This window comes from Ailuropoda melanoleuca, chromosome 8 (assembly GCF_002007445.2).
Source record: "Ailuropoda melanoleuca isolate Jingjing chromosome 8, ASM200744v2, whole genome shotgun sequence".
Classification (NCBI taxonomy): domain Eukaryota; kingdom Metazoa; phylum Chordata; class Mammalia; order Carnivora; family Ursidae; genus Ailuropoda; species Ailuropoda melanoleuca.
This window is the reverse complement of record NC_048225.1, coordinates 51,868,988-51,890,515: the sequence shown is the minus strand read 5'-3', so window position 1 is coordinate 51,890,515 and position 21,528 is coordinate 51,868,988. Positions and strand designations below refer to the sequence as shown.

At 38.4% G+C, this 21,528-nt stretch overlaps 1 protein-coding gene across 1 annotated transcript in view; it reads right to left on the bottom strand.

Annotated features, from left to right (window-relative positions):
- GDPD4 (glycerophosphodiester phosphodiesterase domain containing 4) overlaps positions 1–20,423 on the bottom strand; it is a 95,718-nt gene extending 75,295 nt beyond the window's left edge. Inside the window, exons 1-6 of the mRNA XM_019809757.2 lie at positions 20,360–20,423; positions 20,044–20,074; positions 8,086–8,179; positions 5,414–5,473; positions 393–491; positions 228–321 (exon numbers count right to left, since the gene is read on the bottom strand). Coding sequence (XP_019665316.2) covers positions 228–321; positions 393–491; positions 5,414–5,473; positions 8,086–8,179; positions 20,044–20,074; positions 20,360–20,423 — 442 coding nt within the window. The remainder of the gene's footprint in view (positions 1–227; positions 322–392; positions 492–5,413; positions 5,474–8,085; positions 8,180–20,043; positions 20,075–20,359) is intronic.
- Positions 20,424–21,528: the final 1,105 nt, after the last annotated feature.

Sequence of the window (21,528 nt, the reverse complement as noted above, 5' to 3'; positions counted from 1 at the left end):
ATAGAATAATCATCCCTCTTCAGAAGACTTGTTTGGCTAGGGAAATGCTATGACAGACCACATACGGTTGTGAGTTCGACCACAAAGAGAATGTAGGAGTAACAAGCTAAATGAATTTCAAGGAGGTATAGTGGTGGCTATCTACCAAACTCACATTTTGCTAAGCGGAGAATACAAGCTAAAGTCAGAGCTGAAAGAATCAGGCAAAGTTCCACCACATGACATACCTTCCTCTTCCAAACGGATCAAGTAGAAGCCCACAGGCCAGGAAAGAATAACCATCACAGTGATGCTGCTCAGGTGCGCATAGGGAGCAAAGATCTGGGGGAAAGCCACAAGTTAGGCTGAACACATCTAGACAGACAGTGCTAGACCTATAGGATGATGCTTACCTGCAGGGACAGCCCAGCTGTCAGCCACCTGTCTTGCCAGAACTTGCATAAAATCCAGAAAAAAAAAGAGGATAGCAGAATCACTAGCAGAACCAGGATCTGGAGAAACAGAAAGAAAGTCCTGACTTCTAGGCACTAGGACTGAATCAGAACTGTCCTTGGGGATTGTATGTTGTGTCCCAACAATGTCAGGGGCCTCATTTCCTCATACTTTTAACTCTAACCATCTTGCAAATCTTCAATATGGAATGGATCCAATCACTTACCTTCTCTGTGCATAAGTCTTTGTCGGACAGCATGGTTGGGAAAAAAAATTACTCTGCTATGTGGTCTGATGCCTTTACTAATTTATCATCTCCAGCCTCAGCTGGGCCCTTAACATTGCTTAGCACCTCTTACCCAGCTTCAACAATGGCCATTACAAACGTTCACTACTTTTCTATATGACTCAATACAATCACAAGTAAATAGTACTTTGTAATTGCCTTTCCAATGTATATCTTCTCCAACAGACTGTAACATTCATGATATCAATGATATCATGATATCAATAAACACGATATAATGTTTATGATTATATCCTTACTTTCCTGCAGAATGTTTGGCACATTGTAGGCATTCAATAAATATTTGAACAAAGGGAAACAAAAATCTGCCTGCCAGAACACTACACACTTCACAGAGAAAAAAACACTGAGAAAATACAACTTAAAACTTTTTCTCCTTTAAAATGTACATCTGTACAGCCCTCTAAAGAGTGTTTAGTTACCTCCTTTCCATTATCTATCTATTAAAGTAATTGAATCCATAATTAAACTTTCTCATTTACCTCCAGGGTTTGCTGGCTTAAATGGCTAATTTACCAAACATTTAAGGAATAAATATTTCCAATCTTTAACAACCTCTTCCAGAGAACAGAAAAAGAGGGAACATATTCTAACTTGTCTTATATAGCCAACAAAACATTCACACCCAAACTCAACAAGAACATTACAAAAAAGAAAAAGTACAGTCATACTTTGGACATAACTGCAGGTTCAGTTCCAGATCACCACGATAAAGCCATTATTACAATAAAGCAAGTCAGATGAATTTTTTGCTTTCCCAGTACATATAAAAGTTATGTTTATACTATACCATAGTCAATTAAGTGTACAACAGCATTATATCTTAAAAAACAATGTATATACCTTAATTCAAAAATACTTTATTCCTGAAAATGTAACCATCATCTGAGCTCTCAGTGAGTCATCGTCTTTGTGCCGGTGGAGGGTCTTGCCTCAGTGTCGATGGCTGACGACTCATCAGGATGGTGGTTGCTGAAGGCTGGGGTGGCTGTGGCAATTTCTTAAAAAGACTACAGTGAAATTTGCTGCATTGATTGATTGACTCTCCCTTTCATGAACGATTTCTCTGTAGCATGTGATGCTGTTTGACAGTATTTCACTCATAGTAAAACCTCTTTCAAAAATACAATCAATCCTCTCACCTGCCACTGCTTTATCAACCAAGTTTACGTAATATTCTAAATGTTCTGTTGTCATTTCAACCATCTTCACAGCATCTTCACCAGGAGTAGATTCCTGTTCCTTCTCAGGAAACCACTTTCATTGCCCACGCATGAGAAGTAACTGCTCATCCGTTCACATTTTCTCATGAGACTACAGCAGTTCAGTCACGTCATCAGGCTCCACTTCTCATTCTAGTTCTTTTGCTTTTCCTCCATATCTGCAGTTACTCCCTCAAGTCTTCAACCCCTCACAGTCATCCATGAGAGTTGGAATCCATTTCTTCCAAACACCTGTTCATGTTGATATTTTGACATCTTCCCATAAATCACAAATGTTCTTCAGGACATCTTGAATGTTGAATCCTTCCAGAAGGTTTTCAATTTACTTTGCCCCAGGTCAACCAGAGGAATCACGATCTGTGGCAGCTACAGCCTTACAAAATGTACTTCTAAAATAATAATAATAGTTGATAGTCAAAATGACTCCTTGATCCATGGGCTGCAAAATGGATGTTGTATTAGTAGGCATGAAAACAACATTCATTTTGCTGTATATCTCCATGAGAACTCCTGGGTGACCAGGTGTATTGTCAATGAGCAGCAGGATTTTGAAAGAAAATTCTTTTTCTAAGCAGTTGGTCTCAACAGTGGGCTTAAAATATTCAGTAAACCATATTGTAAACAGATGTAAACATTTCTAGCTTTTGACTTAACATGAGAGATGTGACTCTTCCTTTCACTGGAACACTCAGAGGCCACTGTAGGGCTATTAATTGGTCTAATTTCAATATCGTGTGTCTCAGGGAACAGGGAAAGGGAGAGAGATCACGGTACGGCCAGTAGGTGGAGCAGTCAGAATGCACACACTTATCAATTAAGGTCACTATCTTACATGGTTGTGGTTCATGGTGACCAAAACATTTACAACATTAACACAAAGATCACCGATCACAGATCATCATAACAAATATAATAATAATTAAAAAGTTTGATATACTGTGATAATTATCAAAACCTACTACAGGACACAGAGTATATGCTGTTGGAAAAATGGCACAGATGACTTGCTGGACACAGGGTTGTCATAAACCTTCAATTTGTAAAAAACAGTATCTGCAAACTGCAATAAAGTGAAGCACAGTAACATAAGGTATGCCTGTATATGCCAATCTCTCCTATGTACACAGATGCAAAAATCACAGAAGCATCCCAACACAAAAGTTTAATTGTCAAATCAGACTCACATGAATATCGTAGGATTCTATGATCTACCCAACACCAAACTTATTAATGATTCAAAGGATACAGGCAGTTAGAAGGTACATATAAAACATTTTCTCTTGGAGAAATGTGAACCTGTCAAATGCAGCTACTCATAAAAATGTCTTTCCTCTTCTATATTAGGATACATTCTGCTCTTGGGACTTAAAATGTGGGGTGTGTTTTTTTTTAATTGAAATATAGTTGACACACAATGTTCCAAAAGTCTCAGGTGTACAACATAGTGACTGGATAAATCTATATATTATGTTATGCTCACCTCAAGCTACCATCTATCACCATACGACACTGTTACAATACCACTGACTATATGCCCTTTGCTGTACCATCTTTCATCTCTGTAATTTATTCATTCTATAACTGAAAGCTATACCTTCCACTCCCCACTTCATTATCCCCTTTTTGCTCATCCACTTCCCCTCCCCTCTGGCAACCACCAGTTTGTTCTCTGTATTTACAGATCTGTTTCTGCTTTTTGTTTGTTCATTTGTTTTGTTTTTTTTAGAGTCCACATACAAGTGAAATCATATGGTATTTGTCTTTCTCTGACTTATTTCACTTAGCATAATACCCTTTAGGCCCAACCATGTTGTTGCAAATAGCAAGATCTCATTTTTTATGGCTGAGTAATATTCCATTACGTATGTATACCACATCTTCTTTATCCATTCATCTATTGATGGACACGGGCTGCTTCCATATGTTAGCTACTATAAATAATACTGCAGTAAACACAGGAGTTCATATATCTTTTCAAATTAGATTTTCATTTTCAACAACTCTCTACGTTACACTATGCTCACCCCAAGTGTAACTACCATCTGTCACCATGCAACACTATTAGAATACCAAAGACTATATTTCCTATGCTGTACCTTTTACTCCTTGACTTATTCATTCCATGAGTGGAAGCCTGTATTTCCTGCTCCTCTTCACCCATTTTGCCCAGTGCCCCCGCTCCCACTCCCCTGCAACCATCAGTTTGTTCCTTGTATTTATCGGTCTGATTTTGCTTTTTGTCCATTCGCTTTCTTTTTTAGATTTCACATAACTCTTGGTAGTGACTAACTGATCATGGTGTCCCAACTCCAAAACAGATGGTGATCTCAATAAGGCCTATTTTTTCACTTCTCAATCTACATTCTTTCCCTGTAAGATTTATGACTTCAATTTCAACCTATTCTAATAACTCTTAAATCTACATTTCTAGTTCATACTTCTCATTTGAAGAAGAGGAAATTTAAGGGGACCACTCAGAGTTTGATATGTTCCTGGGTTTAAGGAAAAACAAAATATGGTATCAAACCATGCCTGAAAAAAGTCTATAAACAGGTAAGAGTCTACGGCTGGAGCTGCTCAAGCCCATGGCAGAACAAAATGAGGGAGGCTATGTTGGAAATGAGCTGCACATCCACAGATGTTGGGGCAAAGATGCTGCTCTCTGTGGAACAGATACGGATCCTTTAAGGCACACCATTCTGGAGTCATTTTAAAGGGCTCCAAACTAAGGGAAGGTTAAAAAGACCTCAACAAATTTCCAGGTGTATAGGAAGACAGACATTGACTTCACCAAGAAAGGTGTAGTCAAGGTTCTCAGCAGAAGGGTCTCTGAAAATACACACAGAAGAAGCCTGTGGAATAAAAAGCCAACAATTGTACATTACCTGGTCCTGACAGCATCAACCTCAGATGACCCTCTTGCCCCTCTTTGTGCAACTGTGTTCTTTTCTCCTATCTCCTTTTCCCCTGTGCCCTATTCTGGTAAAAAGAGAAGTAGACGGACCATCATGTTCTCCATATCACTGCAGGCTTCCAGGCCTGGGTCACGTCCAAATAAGGGGAGGAAAAATCTTATAATGTTGAAGTTTGGGTTATTACAATGAACTGAAATTTTTAATGACTGAAATGAGAATGTTCTTTTGACTATAAAGGACTGAAAAAGTAATGGAATTTGCCTAAGATGTTATTGGGATGGGAAGAACAGAGTCACAGAATGAGTTTAACAAGGAGTGGTAAAAAAAAAAAAAAAAAAAAAAGTTTGAGTTCAAGCTCCTTCAGTAAATCAGTTACATCTGCTAGAAATTTAATGATTTCAGTTAAAACAGTATAAACAGATCTCTTCTTTCCAAGGGGAACAATGAAAGAAAGGGTGGCTCTTCTTAACACTAGAGTGCCTAAGAGGCACATTCAGTCCTGGCCCAAGGTCTCCTACAAAGGTTCAGTGTCCTACCTTATGACACCAGTGCAGGTTTGGTTCATACCCTTCCCAAACCAACAAAAATGCAAGTACCTGGAAAAGCAAAGAAGAAAAAGGAGGTTATTTTGAAATCACCAAGTTGCTGCCCAAAATTAGCTCAAAATTCCTTTCACACTCTAGCACTACATTCACTTCTTGCTATACCTGCACTTTGCAGCTTCCGGTAGTTTGCCACGCTGCTCTCCTGCCTGAGAAGCTCTCCCTCTCCACGCCACTGATGCTTCTTCAAAGGCAGTTCAAATGTCACCTTCTATTTGTAACATTCACCAGCGCCCCCAGGAAGAATTATTCCCTGGAATTTCATAACAATCACCATACTGATATCCTTCCTGTGTTCCTAACAATTTCTTTTCCCCATGATGAACCGTACTCCTGGTATTACTTAGACCCACTTGTGAGAGAAGAGGGCAGATACCAGCCCGTCCAAGAGTTATTTAAAAGCTCCTTCTTGAGGAATCGGTGCCACTGTTACAACTGTTAACTACTGTTGTTAACCTGATATTTAGTCAAGAAATCTTAATTAGATTTGAATCTAATCCAACCATTCTCTAAGTCAGTATGAAGATACAAACAAAATCGGAACCCTCAGATGCTCAGGATATTAATGAGAGATGGAATGTATAAAGCTCTTAACTTTTTTATCAAAATAATTTTATATATCTGATTTCATTTGTTCTTTATCCAGCCCCATAAAATACCATTTTATTAAATATTATCATTCTCATTTGAAAGAAAAGAAATGTAGGCTCAAAGGGTTATATGACTTGAAAAAGGTTATAAAATAATCTAACAACAGAAACAGAACTCAGGTTTTCCTCTTTGTGCACTGTTGTGGCCACTGCATGCATCCAAAAAGAGGTAGGGTAGAGTAGAAAGTTTGTTGTAGTTATAATATATTACCCTGTTGAACACTAGAACTCATTACCACCTGAGAAGCTAGCTATACCATTTCATGTTCACTCTGTATAAAAGCAGTACAAGTCAGTGGCCAGAGTTTGGCCCAGAGCACATCCTTCATCTGCATTTTCCCCATTAAAAAGAAAAGTTTCTAAGTAGCCTTCATGCCTATAGCCACCCTCCACACCACAATTTCCAGGATGGTTTTCCTCAAATAGAAATCTGATTTATGCCAAATGTCTTAGCCTTATTTCCAGACCTTCCAAAATCTGTCACAACCCAATCTTTTTAGCTGTGTTCCCCATTATTCTTCATTATGCCCTACATGCTAACAGAACTGACCTTGCCCTCTTATCTAGTTGCACTCCATACTTTTGTCTTGCCACCTTTGGCGACCCTCGCCACAGCCTGGAATGTTCTTTCCCCATCCCCATGTCCAAATCCAACATCCCTTCAAGATCACACATCAGTGCCACCTCTTCCCAGAAGTCTTACTTAATCCTCTTGGCTGAAAGTCACCTCTTCCTTCTCAGAACCCATGCAGAACTTTTTTTTTATGCCTCTCTAATGACAAATAAAATGCTCTGCCTGTGTTAGTTATTTTTGTCTATGGGTTAGTTTCCCTACTAGAGTCTAAACTCATTGAATTAAGACACTATTATAACTTTACATCTCATACCTATCTCTTTGAAGTGCCCTGCATGAATATAGAAACTGCATATTTTGTTATCACTGTATACTCAGTACTTATTACTCATACAATGATTAATAAATTTTGTTGAACAATGCAAATGGGAACGGATTTGGTGGGTTGGGGTTTTTTGTATCAGAAAGGAAATTAGTAAAGACAGGGAACTGTGAAATCAGAGAAATATATATATGTCCTATGTATAAGTGGGCACTGAAAAACTCCCATTACCTGAAAGTTATCCTCCCATAGCTTTCCACTTTTACAGACTTCTCTCTTGCTTGGCCTGAATTTCTCACACTGCACTACACTATTATGTCAGGCAACAGAGACAAGGTCACTATTTGCCATAAGACCTGTTAAAATGTACTCTGCACAAGGACTAGAGACTAATGTGCATTTGCACATTAGAATAGGTTTGAAAAACTAGCTTATTTGTAAGGACCAGAAAGACTCATTCTCGGAGACAGGATATGTAATGAGGTAGTTCAATACATAAGGATACTGCTAATGTGAATCTGAAGTGTTTAAAATAACATTAAGTGGGGGCGCCTGGGTGGCACAGCGGTTAAGCGTCTGCCTTCGGCTCAGGGCGTGATCCCGGTGTTGTGGGATCGAGCCCCCACATCAGGCTCCTCCGCTATGAGCGCTTCTTCCTCTCCCACTCCCTCTGCTTGTGTTCCCTCTCTCGCTGGCTGTCTCTATCTCTGTCAAATAAATAAAAATAAAATCTTTAAAAAAAATAACATTAAGTGAACCATAAAATAGGCTACAAAACAAGATTAGAGAAAGGATGCTCTGCCACCCTTTCAAAGGGAAGGTTGTAAGACAGATCCTCTAATAGCACAAGCCTTTTTTTCTTCCATCCATCCTTTGTGTCTAAGATTCAAGTAGCTGATACAAACCCCAACTCTGCTAAGACAAGAGTGATCTTCGGTTCTGATGGCTCCCAGCACCTACTAGATACCATCCCAGATAGGAACACCACATAAGGCTACTCAGGAAGAGAGTAGGAGAAATGTGAAACATTACTCACCAACCGCAATGAAACATTACTCACCACCAGCAATGAACAGTAGGCAGCCAGGATCCCAAATAAACTCAGCAAGACAATGGACCAAAAGAACCAGTATCCTGTACCTAGAAAAATGACCCTGCAAAAATGTGTTTCAATCCTTAAAACATAGTAGATATTAGCAGTGTCTGTGTCAAGGGCGGGGAACAAGACTGGACTGAATGAAGCATAAGGAAATGGAAGGAGATAAGAGAAGCAATCTGAGAACAGATCTGTGAAGAGCTTTAGAGATATTTAGTTGAGAAGTTTTAACTTTATCCTAGAGGCAACTGGGTTCTTTAGTGGGAGTCTGTATCAGTGGTAGGATTTTTTAAAGTTATTTAGAATATATACTCAAAAATTATGTCCTCTTTAAAAATAATATAATAATACAGAAATTCTGGAGAGTCAAAAAAGAAAGTCATCCATGAATTCACCACCTTAATAAAATTAATATTTTCCATTTTGGCAGGTTCTTTGTCCATTTGCTTGTTTGTTTTCTAATATAATTATAATCATAGCTACCATATTAACTGCTCTATGCTAGAGCGAAGAGATTTGGGTCCTTTAAAAACAGTTTAAATGTGTTCTGTTCTGAAAGTAGGTTATGAGAGAAACCCGCTAATGATTTGCTAAGAGAAACAGTGTTATACTTGGTCTAGATATTATATGTCAAATAATTTAGACTCATTTTCAGATAATAGAAATTACGTTCTCTCAATATAAAACCTGGAGAAATTATATTTTAATAATATAAAATATAGATTAATGAACATATAACCACATTAAAAAGGAAATTCTCTTGGTCAGGAGGTATAAGACACACCCAGAAGAAAGAAACAGGCAAGCAATCACCCTATCAAGAACTATCACAAATCAAGAGACTGGGAACAGTACTTTGTAGAAGATGAGCTTACAACCAGAAATCAGAAATCATCAAATGTCAACAAATGAATCCAATAAAGCTGACAAATAGAATAACTTGCATCCAAGAAAATAGAGCAATTAGAAAAGAATCACAAAACAAATATATTTAAGATATTAAGAGACATAAAGGAAGGACTAAAATCCATGTAACAAGAATTTTTTGCTTTTTTTAAAATAATATTTTTATTATAATTTGTTAGTCCCCATACAGTATATCCCTAGTTTTTGATGTAAAGTTCCATGATTCATTACTTGCATATAACACCCAGTGCACCATGCAATATGTGCCCTCCTTAATGCTTTTTTTTTTAAAAAGATTTTATTTTAAGTAATATCTACACCCAACATGGGGATTGAACTTACAACCCTGAAATCAAGAGTCACATGTTCTACTGACTGAGCCAGCCAGGGGCCCCAAGAAAATGATGTTTTAATAAAAGCACAGGGATAATCAAAACAATCAAATAAAGTTCTTGAAAGAAATGAAAGATGGACTTAATATCAGTCTAGATACAGCCAAAGGATTAGTTAAACAGCTTAACCAAGAAGTTATACCAGTTTTGCTTTCAAGTGAGAATGGAAAGCTAAGGTTTGCCATTTAATGGTGCCTCTGTCTTTCTGTCTTTTCTAATCATCTCTTTGGCCACATTAGATATTTTTTCACTTCCTTTCAACCTTTTTTTGTATATTCAATCACATGTAAATATTATTATTAGTTTAGTTCAGCTCAAAACTCTCTCACCAAACTCAAGTGAAGTTCTCATCTACCTGCTATGAACTTCAGGCAAAGGAAGAGCTGTGATTTTTTCTCTCTCCCTTTTCTACCTCTTCCTGTCCCATTCATCTGTACTCACTCTTGGTGGTGGTTTGGGGCAGGGGGTAGATAACAAAAGGGAGTGAGAAGAATGAAAAGGAGTTAGTTTAAGTGACTGACTACACATCAGTGGGAAACAAAAAAGGAAGTCTTTCTTGGTCATCACTCCTTTAATCTGGGAATATACAGTTGCTGATGAATATGCAGTAGGCTCACTTGCATGGATTGTCCAATTTAGGCTTCTTATGACTTAGTATTTTCAAGCAACTTTCTCTCTGCTCCAGATCGTTTGTTTTAAATACCCCTAGCACCATAATCACATCTCCCTTTTAGAAGGCCTTCTCATTCAATAGAGAAAGACTTTTAGGATAGCCTAGTCAATGCAACTTCATCTAAATCCACATTCACTGCACTAATGCTTGAAGAAATCTTCCAGGACCCCATCCCTGCTTTCCCATAGCTGCATGATGCAGCCTTCTTGCATCTTGCCCCAATACATATCTTACATACCACAATTATATTAGTACCACCAATTGTCAGCTGACAGTAATTCTGAGGGGAAAAAAAGGCACATCATGGTGACGCATTGGAAACTTTCACATAACATGAAGAATGGGGAGACAAGTCTAACCCCTCAATACACACAGAAGGAGGGGGAGAAGGAAAATGACAGTTACCCCATCAAAAATTCTGCTCTACCTCTCTCTAGCTAAAGGTAACAACAACTAAAAAAGCTGGATATGATTTTAAAATCTAAATGAAGACATCAGGGAACCAACCAGCAGTGAAGAACTATGGAACCAAGATCCAAATAAGAGAGGAAATCCAGAGACATAACTTGGCATTTGAGTGATTTTTCTCTAGAAGTGGCTGAGATAAAAGGTAGGCTTCCTGTATCTTGCAGGGTTAGGAGGACAAAAAAGTGAGAAACTTTTTTCTCTGATAAACAATATACACTTTGATTTGGGACTTTTCAAGGCTACAACCTAGGAATCAGCACAAACCAGAAATACACTGCTTTTGGGGGACTGAATCCTAGCTTTGAACCATTTAAGTACATCAAACTGGATTAAGGTGAATAGGATTTGTTAATACACCTAGTTACTTGTTAGAGTACATAACATAATTATAGAGGACATAATATAATTCGAGGTCTCAAATTACCTACACAAACTTTTTATATACAATGTCTAGCACTCAAGCAAAACAATCAGGCACACCAGGAGAGGAGACCATATTAGTGAATGCCTAAAGAAACAAGAACAACAGCGGCACCTGGGTGGCTCAGTCAGTTAAGTGTCCAACTCTTGATCTCAGCTCAGGTCTTGATCTCAGGGTTGTGAGTTCAAGCCCTGCGCTGGGCTCTATGCTGGGCATGGAGCCTACTGAAAAGAGGAAGGAAGGGAGGGAGGGAAGGAGGAGGGGGGAAGGACAATATAAAAAGATCTTCAGCAAATCTAGGTAAGAAAGATAATAGACACAGACTTCTAAATAAATATTCTTAAAATGTTTAGACAGGGACAAAATTAAGAATTCAGTAGAGAACTATTTAAAAGGAGACCAATTAAAAAAATAAAAGAAAATGTTAAAAGATATGTCAGGAAAAAAAGTCAAGAATGAAACAGACACATGAGCAAATACATGAAAAATACAGAAGATTAAGGCACTTGGGGATAAAGAAGGTTTAATATACATAAAAATTAAAGTTCCAAAAGTAGAGATGATAAAAAATGGGATAAAAGCAATAGTTGAACAGACAGTGGCTGAGAACTTTTCCAAAATGATTAAAATATTTTATTGCTCTGGGATCAGTCAGGAAAGGATTTATTGTAGGAATCCAACCTTATGCTATTATAGAAGTCATTAGAGAAGGCTATATAAGGCTGTTACATCTGTTCTGATATTTGGCCTAAAGTTGCTAGAAGTCAGGACAGCAGGGGGAAGGAAAACTGAACATTACATATGAGAGAACTAAAACCCATAACGAGCAACTGGAACCCACAAAGACAAAGTGAAACACATGAGGACAGACTAGAACCTGTGAGAACATACACAGACAATGGAACATGTGTCTATCACTGTGTCAAGAATTTAGTTAAGCTAGTCCATGGTATTGCTGCCTCAACATCCATTTTGTTTGGCCAAGTGACCTGCAAGGACCTTAAACAGACACTAGCTCCCTCAGGGAAGCACATGCCCTCTATAGCATCCCACAAAGTCACAAGCAAATGTAAGTTCCTGACAGATCTCTCCCAACAGGCCCTAGGATCAAGTTTCCTCTGCTTCCTAGCGCCTGTATGCCTTATATGTCCCTTAGATAAGACTCTCATGGCACTTACCAAATTCCTGCTCTTTTGGCTTGAACTGACCAATTTGGCCCTAGCCCAGGAACCCCAAAACATTCCACCCAAGGACCCTAAAAAAGGTATGTGTCACAGGTCATGCCTCTCATTCTGACTGAAATTTAAGTGTTAAACTAACAGAAAGGCCTTGACCTTCTGTGTGTCCCCTTGAAGTGTGCCATGTACTTCCTCCAGTACTTACAAGTAATAAACTTCTCTTTTGATTTCTCTTGTGGTCTGTTGCTGAACCACCACTCACCACTCTTGTTGCCTTGACTCATCATCCAGTACCCTGTGCTCCACGTAACAAATGTTAGTTTAACAGTTATAATACACTGCCTCCAACCTTGTTGATAAGGGTGACTTGTAGAAAAAGCTGGTGATTTTTCTTACTGTGGCCTAGGACATGGACAAACTAAAAAAGATCTGGCAAGGTCAGGGAGTATGTGGGCAGAGGTGCCACCCCATGCCAACTAAGTGAACTACCAGATACTGACATTGCATGAAGGCTGCCATAACGTCTGGGCACATCGTGGACCTTCAGAGTATAAAACAGTGGCTACTGATTCACATCCCACATTCAAATTTTATGCAAATTTCTCCTGTGACTAATCCTGACCCAATCCTATATTGGGAATGGAATTCTCAGAAATATAGTTTTAGTTTAGCTGGCCCAGAAAGTACACTATCACAGTCCACTCAAGGTCAACTTGGTATCCATACACACCTCTACTAATTCCCCTTATTTTCTAACACGATGCAATTATCTCTCATACGGCCAAAAATACACCAATCCTCTCTCCAAAGAGTCCTAAAGACTCCACCAAAAAAGTTAAATCTAATAAATAAAAGAAAGGACAAGAACCATATGATCCTCTCAATAGATGCAGAAAAATCATTTGACAAAGTACAGCATCTTTTCCTGATTTAAACTCTCCAGTGTAGGGAGAGAGGGTACATACCTCAATATCATAAAAGCCATCTATGAAAAACCCACAGTAAATATCATTCTCAATGGGGAAAAACTGAGAGCTTTTCCCCTAAGGTCAGGAACATGGCAGGGATGTCCACTGTAACCACTGCTGTTCAACATAGTACTAGAAGTCCTAGCCTCAGCAATCAGACAACAAAAGACTCCACCCCAAAATTGCTAGAACTCATACAGGAATTGGTATATACAACAGAAGACTACAACAGAAGAAACAGAATGAAACAGAAGAAAGAGAAATTAAGGAGCCAATCCCATTTATAATTGCATCCAAAACCGTAAGATACCTAGGAATAAATCTAACCAGAGAGTCGCAGAATCTGTACTCAGAAAACTTCAAAACACTCATGAAATTGAGGAAGACACAAAGAAATGGGAAAACGTTCCATGCTCATGGTTTGGAAGAACAAATATCGTTAAAATGCCTATGCTACCTAGAGCAATCTATACATTCAATGCAATCACTATCAAAATACCATCAACTTTTTTCACAGAACTGGAATAAATAATCCTAAAATTTGTATGGAACCAGAAAAGACCCTGAATAGCCGCAGGAATGTTGTAAAAGAAAGCCAAAGCTTGTGGCATCACAATTCCAGACTTTAAACTCTATTACAAAGCTGTAATCATCAAGACAGTATGGTACTGGCCCAAAAACAGACACATAGATCAACAGAACAGAACAGAGAACCCAGAAACAGACCCTCAACTCTATGGTCAACTAATCTTTTACAAGGCAGGAAAGAACATCCAATGGAAAAAAGACAGTCTCTTTTTAACAAATGGTGTTGGGGAAATTGGACAGCCACATGCAGAAGAATGAAACTGGACTATTTCCTTACACCATACACAAAAATAGACTCAAAATGGAAGAAAGATCTAAATGTGAGACAGGAATCCACCAAACTTCTTAAGGAGAACACAGGCAGCAACCTCTTCCACCTCGGCCGCAGCAACTTCTTGCTAGGCATGTCTCCAAAGGCAAGGAAAACAAAAGCAAAAATGAATTATCAGGACTTCATCAAGATAAAAAGCTTTTGCACAGCAAAGGAAACAGTCAACAAAACCAAAAGACAACCGGCAGAATGGGAGAAGATATTTGCAAATGACATGTCAGATAAAGGGTATCCAAAATCTATATCTATCCAAAATCTATAAAGAACTCATCAAAATCTATAAAGAACTCATCAAACTCAACACCCAAAGAACAAATAACCCAATCAATATATGGGCAGAAGACATGAACAGACATTTCTGCAAAGAAGACATCCAATGGCCAACAGACACATGAAAAAGTGCTCAACATCGCTCAGCATCAGGGAAATACAAATCAAAACCACAATGAGATACCAATCCACACCAGTCAGAATGGCTAAAATTAACAAATCAGGAAATGAGGGATGTTGGTAAGGATACGGAGAAAGGGGAACCATCCTACACTGCTGATGGGAATGCAAGCTGGTACAGCCACTCTGGAAGACAGTATGGAGGTTCCTCAAAAAGTTGAAAATACAGCTACCCTATGACCCAGCAATGGCACTACTGGGTATTTACCCCAAAGATACAAAAGTGGCGATCCGAAGGGGCACCTGCACCCCAATGTGTATAGCAGCAATGTCCACAATAGCCAAACTATGGAAAGAGCCCAGATGTCTACTGACTGATGAATGGATAAATAAGATGTGGTATATATACACAATGGAATATTACGCAGCCAACAGAAAAATGAAATCTTGTCATTTGCAATGACATGGATGAAACTAGAGGGTATTATGCTAAGCAAAGTAAGTCAATCAGAGAAAGACAATTATCATATGATCTCACTGATATGCAGAATTTAAGAAACAAGGCAGAGGATCATAGGGGAAGAGAGGAAAAAACGAAACAAGATGAAACCAGAGAGGGAGACAAACCGTAAGAGACTCTTAATCATAGGAAACAAACTTAGGGTTGCTGGAGGGGAGGGGGTTGGGGAATGCAGAGGCTGGGTGATGGACACTGGGAAGGGTATGTGCTTTGGTGAGCGCTGGGTGTTGTGTAAGACTGATGAATCACAGACCTGTACCCCTGAAAAAAATAATACATTATATGTTAATAAATAAATAAATAAATAAATAAATAGAAAACAGTCTTATGAAATGGGTAGAGCCAGAGTTTGTTCTCTCTCTTTCTTTCACACACACACACACACACACACACACACACACAGAGACAAATGCATACACTGACCCGTGCCAAAATACACACACGAGGTGAATTTCAACCTTTACTATGATCATAACTGATGCTTATCAAATGTAATAACTGACTATTTTAAAAGTCAATCCAGTGAAATCTGAATAAGCGCCACGGGTTTTGCCAATGTCAGTTTTTTGGTTTTAATATTATGCAATAGTTTTATAAGATGTTAATATTGCATGAAGTTGGGTAAAGAGTGCATGGGACCTCCCTGTACATTTTTCAATTTCCTGTGAATCTATAATCATTTCCTAATAATTTTTTTAAATAGAGAAAGCCCAAGAAAATCAAACTAAAATATAATATCCCACTGGTACTCATGGGAGAGAGAACAGGTAGGGAGGAGGAATGCAGAAGACAGGAAGATAAAATTAATGCATGAGAATTCAAAAATAAGTCACTTTGAAAAAATAAATTAGTAAAATAAAATAAAAATAAAGCATAGTGAAAAGAGGCCTAAAAGATTTTAAAAATAAATAAGTGGGACAACATCAAAATAAAAAGCTTCTGCAAAGGAAACCACCAAGAAAATGAAAAGGCAAAATACCAAAAGAAAGAAAACATTTGCAAATCATGTATCTGATTAATACCAAAACACATAAAGAACCCCTACAATTCAACAGCAAATAAGCAATCCAGTTAAAAAATGGGCAGAGGATCTGAGCAGAAATTTTTCCAAAGATGACATTCAGGCCCACAGGTACATGAAAAGGTGGTCAATGTCACTAATCATCAGGCAAATGCAAATCAAAACCACAATGAGATATAACCTGTCACCTGTTAGAATGGCTACCATGAAAAGCCAAGAAATAAAAAATGTTGGTGAGGATGTGGAGAAAAGGGAACCTTTGTGCACTGTTGGTGGGAATGTAAACTGGTCCAGCCACTCTGAAAAACAGTATGGAGGTTCCTCGAAAAATTAAAAATGGAATTACCATGTGACCTACCAATTCCATTTTGGGGTATTTAGCCAAAGAAAATAAAAACACTAACTCAAGGGGCGCCTGGGTGGCTCAGCCGTTAAGCACTTGCCTTCGGCTCAGGTCATGATCCCGGCATCCTGGGATCGAACCCTGAATCGGGCTCCCTGCTCGGTGGGGAGCCTGTTTCTCCCTCTCACTCTCCCCTTGCTTGTGTTCCCTCTCTTGCTGTCTCTCTCTGTCAAATAAATAAATAAAATCTTTAAAAAAAAACACTAACTCAAGAAGATATATGCAACCCCTTCTTCAGTGCAGCATTATTCATAATAGCCAAGATATAGAAACAACCTAAGTGTCTCTGAAAGGATTAATAAACAAAAATGTGGTATATATACACCATGGAATATTATTCAGCCATAAAAAAGAATGAAATCTTGCTATGTGCAACAACATGGATGGACCCTGAAAGTATTATGCTAAGTGAAATAAGTCAAAGAAAGACAGATACCATATAATCTCACTTATATGTAGAATGTTAAAAAACAAAACAAAAATCAAGCTCAGATATATAAAGAACAGATTGGTGGTTGCCAGAGGCAGGGGGTGGTAGGTAGGCAAAATGGGTAAAGGGAGTCAAAAGGTACAAACTTCCAGTTATAAAAGAAACAAGTCATGGGGATGTAATGTAGTGCATGGTACTATAATTAATAACACTGTATTGTATATTTGAAAGTTGCTAAGAGAATAAATCTTAAAAGTTCTCATCATAAGAAAAAAGCATTTACAACTATATATGGTGACGGATGTTAACTAGACTTACATGATGATTATTTTGCAATATATACAAACATAAAAACAATTATGTTGTACACCTAAACCTAATATAATGTTGTATGTCAATTAAACCTAAATTTAAAAACAAAGTCTTGGAATGCCTGGGTGGCTCAGTCAGTTAAGCGTCTGCCTTCAGCTCAGGTCATGATCCCAGCATCCTGGGATCAAGCCCTGTTCTAGACTCCCTGCTCAGAGGGGAACCTGCTTCTCCCTATGCCCCTCCCCCTGCTAATGCTCACTCTCTCTCTCGGTCTCTCAAATAAATGAATAAGATCTTTTTAAAAAGTGTTGGTGAGGATGTAGAGAAAGGGGAACCTTGTGTACTATTAATGGGAATATAAACCGGCAGAGCCATTGTGGAAAACGGTATGAAGCTTCCTTGAAAAATTACGAACAGAACTATCATACAATCCAGTAATTCCATGTCTGAGTATTTATCCAAAGGAAATGAAAACACTAACTTGAAAAGATATATAACTCCCATATTCTCTGCAGCATTATTTACGACAGTCGAGACATGGAAACAACCTAAGTGTCTACTACTGGATGAATGGATAAAAGATATGTGATGTATATAATTATATACAAAGGAATATTATTTAGCCATAAAAGAGGAAATCCTGCCATATGTGACAACATGGATGGGCCTTGAGGGCATTATGCTAAGTGAGTAAGTCAGACAGAGAAAGACAAATACCGTATGTTCTCACTTAGAGGAAATCTTCAAAAAAAGAAAAACTAACTAAACTCACAGATAGAGAAAACAGATTGGTGGTTTCCAGGAGCAGGGAGTGAAGGGTGAGTACAATGGGTGAAGGTGGAAAAAAAGGTAATAAACTTCCAGTTATAAAGTCAGTCAGTCCTGGGATGTAATGTAAAGCATACTGATTGTAATTAACATATTACATTATATATTTGAAGTTGCTACGAAAGTAGATCTTAAAAGTTGCCATCACACACACAAAAAGAATTTATAACAATGAGTGGTGATGGATGTTAACTAAATTTATTATGGTGATCATTTTGCAATATATACAGTATCAAATCATGAAACTAATACAATGTTGAATGTCAATTATATCTCAATAAAAAGTTTTTTTTAAATGGGGGAAATTTTCTAAATATAAGAAATGAAATTTTTGTTTTTTGAGTGCTTTGTAATAACTTAGAAATGATCCATAAAAACTGCATACAAACTGATGAGAAAACTCACTAAAAATCCCACAACGGGCAAAGAAGAAAACTAAAAAGAAAATGAATTAGTTAAACAAGTTTTAACACTTAATGATTAAATTAACATTTAACAAAACAAATTCTATCCAGAAAATTAATAAAAATTATTCAAAATAAGAATGGTTAATGCTGTCAATGATAAGGTTAAAACAGAAACTCTGAGGCCCCCTGGGTGGCTCAGTTGATTGAGCATCCAACTCTTGGTCTCAGCTCAGGTCATGATCTCAGGGTGGTAAGATCGAGCCCCAACTCGGCTCCACGCTGGGTGTGCAGCCTGCTTACGATTCTCTCTCCTTCCCTCTCCCTCTGACCCTCCTCCTCACACTCAGGCAAACATATGCACATGCTCTCTCTCTCTCTCTCTAAAAAAGAAAAAGAAAAAGAAACTCTCATATACTTCTGTCATGAACGAAAATCGCTACAATCTTTTGAGAAAGTACTTCAGCAACAGGCATAATGAATATTACAAATATTTATTCTCCTTGACTCAAGAACACTAATTGCGGGAATCTATTCTAAGACCTAAGTCAGAATACAAAGCTTTCTCAGCATTCTTATTTCATAAAAGCAAAAAAATTGGAAACATAATGCATAACAATAAAAAGTGGTTAAGTTTATTACAGCATCTTCATGTCATGAAATATTTTGAAACCATTTTAAATGATATTCAGTTTTTAATAATTAGTCAAAATGTTTGTAATTATTTTAAGTGAAAAGGAAAAACAAAATTATATATATATGTATGATTTGAGTGCAATAATATAAAAACAAGCATAGGAAAAAAGGCTGGGAAATATACCAACAAGTGATCGTCACTCAAGAATAAGACTAAACAGATTTTTGTATTTTCCAAGTTTTTATATTTAAAATAACAAACAGGGGTGCCTGGGTGGCTCAGTCAGTTAAATGTCCAACTCTTGATTTTGGCTCAGGACATAATCTCAGGGTCACGAGACCGAGTCCCATGTCTGGCTCCACACTCTGTGTGTGGAGTTTGCTTATGATTCTCTCTTTCCCTCTCCCTTCCCCGCCCCTTAAAATAAACCAAACCAAACCAAACCAAAACACATTTTACTTCTATAACAGTAAAACTTAACCATATTCCTTTTTTTTTTAAAGCTTCATATCCAAACATACCCTACTCTCCCCCAAATACCAAATAATGGGTAGGATTTGCAACCATCAGGGCAGAGAAACCGGAATTGCTGGGAGCAGTCCAGGATGATGAGTATGGCCACGAAAGGATGCCGAGAAGGACACCCATTTCTGTGTTCAGAGTCCTAGGAAGCTCCCTGGGGACAGAAGGAAGAGGCAAGAGGCAAGAGGCCAGAGGTGAGGCAGAGAAGGGCTCGTGGACAGAGAACATGAAGACCAACTAATGCAGGCATCAGTAGCCCAGACAAAAAGACTGAGGAACGTGGTTTCAGGAAGTCATTTGCATAGCTTCCCACTGAGCCAGATTCCGTCTAAATATGGAAGGTAAGCACCATAGGTGAGGGTGCCCAGCATCCTTCCTCCAGCCCAGAGTCAGGCCTCTCACCTACCCCCTGTGGAAAGACCAATTTTGTGACCTTACGCCACCAGATATTTTCAGCCTGAGGTACAATTCAGGTGGCCTGCAAACCAAAGAACCCCTATATAAATGAAAATACAAAATGTGAAACTCACCAGTCAAAGCCAAAGTATTCATTTGAAGTTTCTATCCACACGAACAGCAAAACCACAGACAAGAAAAATGAAATAATCAGAAATGGATAAAATAATTTCTCTCTCTGGGAAGAGAAAGAAAGAAGTATAAATTAGTTCCATGTATCCACATCACCTCAGCAATATCTGTATATACTTGTCACAGTTCTACAGAGTTGCAATGCCACGCATTATCCTCCAGAGGCTGGAGCGACCACTATAGTCTCTTTACCCCTATGGAATCTTGTATAAGCCTATTTATAACGTTTATTACACTTCACTGCAATTACACGTTTACCTGTTTGTATTTGGTGAGACAGTTTCTTCTCTGAGGAAAAGGAACTTCGGTTACATACCTCCATCCTGCCAATATCCAAAACAGTTCCTTCAATGCAGCGGGGTCTTAGCAACCCTCTGCTGCGCTCATCCACCTCTCCATCTACCAGCTGTTTGTTTGCTGACTCACTGAGTCATTCATTCAATCATCAATCGCTGGTGCATTCAATCACTGCCCTACCCAAATTTGGGGGATAGGGGACAGGTTAGGGAATAAAGCTTTTTTTTTGAGTAGCTATCTTGTGCCAGTACAATGCTAGAAATTTCACAAACGACTTTCATTTGATTTATTTTTCAATATGCCCATATAAGCTCGGTATTGTTAACCTTACTTTGCAAAAGAACTAAAGCTCAGAGAGGTAAAGTAATTGACTCAAGTTCACACAGCCAAGAAGTAGCAGGGACACTGTCCAGATCTTTGAGCCTAAAGCCAGGATGGAGGATATCTTTACAGAGGAGGTGTTCAAAGAGCCTAGGGGGCAACCCCCTTCACTGAAAGTCACATCATAAACCAGTCATGCCACAGGTTGCCAAATCCTTCCTGGGAACGTTAGGTTTGGGTTGCTACCTTCTGTATCACCTGAACAAGAATTCTGCCTCTTTGGGACATTGCATTTGAACGGTTAGCAATGGACAGAAAAATCCCTGCCCTGTCTAAATTATGGTATTATTGTGAAAAGCAAAAATAAAGAAATAAAATGGGAAATGTAGGAACTATTCCAAAAAGATGAGACACATTGCAGCTATCAAAATGCACTTTCTGAGTGTAGGAGGATGAAGAGCACATGATCTCTGACTCAGATCTCATACTCTACTAAATCTAAATCTTAAGTGGACTTCTAAAAACTTGTATCAGATAATATCATTACCCTGCTCAAAACCCTGCCAGAGCTTCCTATTGTACCAACATACCATCAGACTGCCTGCCATGGTAATAAGGTCCTCCATGATCAACCTTGTCCATCCCAACCTCATCCCATTCCACAGACTCCAGTTCTGAACTCCAGCCACATTGGCCTTCTTTCTGTTTCTAGAATATAACCTAATTTGTTTCCACCTCAAAACCTTTGTACTCTCTGGGTCCTCTGCCTGGAATACTTTTACCCCCAGATGTACACATGGCTGACTCTA